This window comes from Pteropus alecto, unplaced genomic scaffold, assembly GCF_000325575.1.
Source record: "Pteropus alecto unplaced genomic scaffold, ASM32557v1 scaffold45, whole genome shotgun sequence".
NCBI lineage: Eukaryota > Metazoa > Chordata > Mammalia > Chiroptera > Pteropodidae > Pteropus > Pteropus alecto.
In genome coordinates, this window is record NW_006442491.1 from 19659815 (window position 1) to 19660475 (window position 661).

The 661-nt window shown below is 61.4% G+C and overlaps 1 protein-coding gene across 3 annotated transcripts in view; it reads right to left on the reverse strand.

The window, feature by feature from the left end:
* COMMD7 (COMM domain containing 7) overlaps positions 1 to 661 on the reverse strand; it is a 21474-nt gene extending 20813 nt beyond the window's left edge. For 2 of the 3 annotated variants that reach the window (XM_015597199.2, XM_006921712.2), the window contains exon 1: positions 513 to 661. In XM_015597199.2, coding sequence (XP_015452685.1) covers positions 513 to 596 — 84 coding nt within the window. In that variant the 5' untranslated portion in view covers positions 597 to 661. The remainder of the gene's footprint in view (positions 1 to 512) is intronic. The other variant, XM_015597200.2, reaches the window with a different exon arrangement.

Here is a 661-nt window from a genome sequence, read left to right on the forward strand (position 1 = left end):
CCTGCACAGGTTAGGGAATATATGGTTTCTTTCTTTGGGGACTACCAGGTATTTCCCTTAACTGGGAAGGCGAGAAGAGAATGTCATCACCAGCGGCCTCTTTGAACCCCCAAACTCAGGCTTCCAATGTCCTGTCTTTTACTTCAGTTCCCCAAACTCACTTGAGGGTCATCAAGACGCCCCTCAGTTTCTCTTCTGGGACCCCTCAAACTCTGCTCGTTCCCAGAAGTCCCCCAGTCCCACCTCTGGGTCCACCAAACGCCTCTAAGACCCCTCAGCTTGCCCTTAGGCCTCCCGATACCCCTTGCCTCCCCAAACTCATTTCAGACCCCAATTCCTCTCAGCTCCTCCCAGAATCCTCCTAAAGCCATAACGCACCCCGAATGTTGTTCGGTCTGGTCTCTCCGGGCGGCCCTCGGCCTTACTCCCAGGCTCCGCCTCAGCCCTCCCGGCACCACCTCGGGCCCTGCCCCGCAGTCCCCGAGCACCCAGCACCTGACCACCGGGCCCACCTGCGCGCCCAGCTGGTTCAGCTGCTGCATGTCGCCACCCACAGCCTCGGGCACCGGGTCCTGCATGCAGTGCAGGCGGCCCATGGCGTCCTCCTGGCTCCTCGGGCCCCGCAGCTCCCACTGCCACCCCCAGCTTCCTCCTCAGCCGC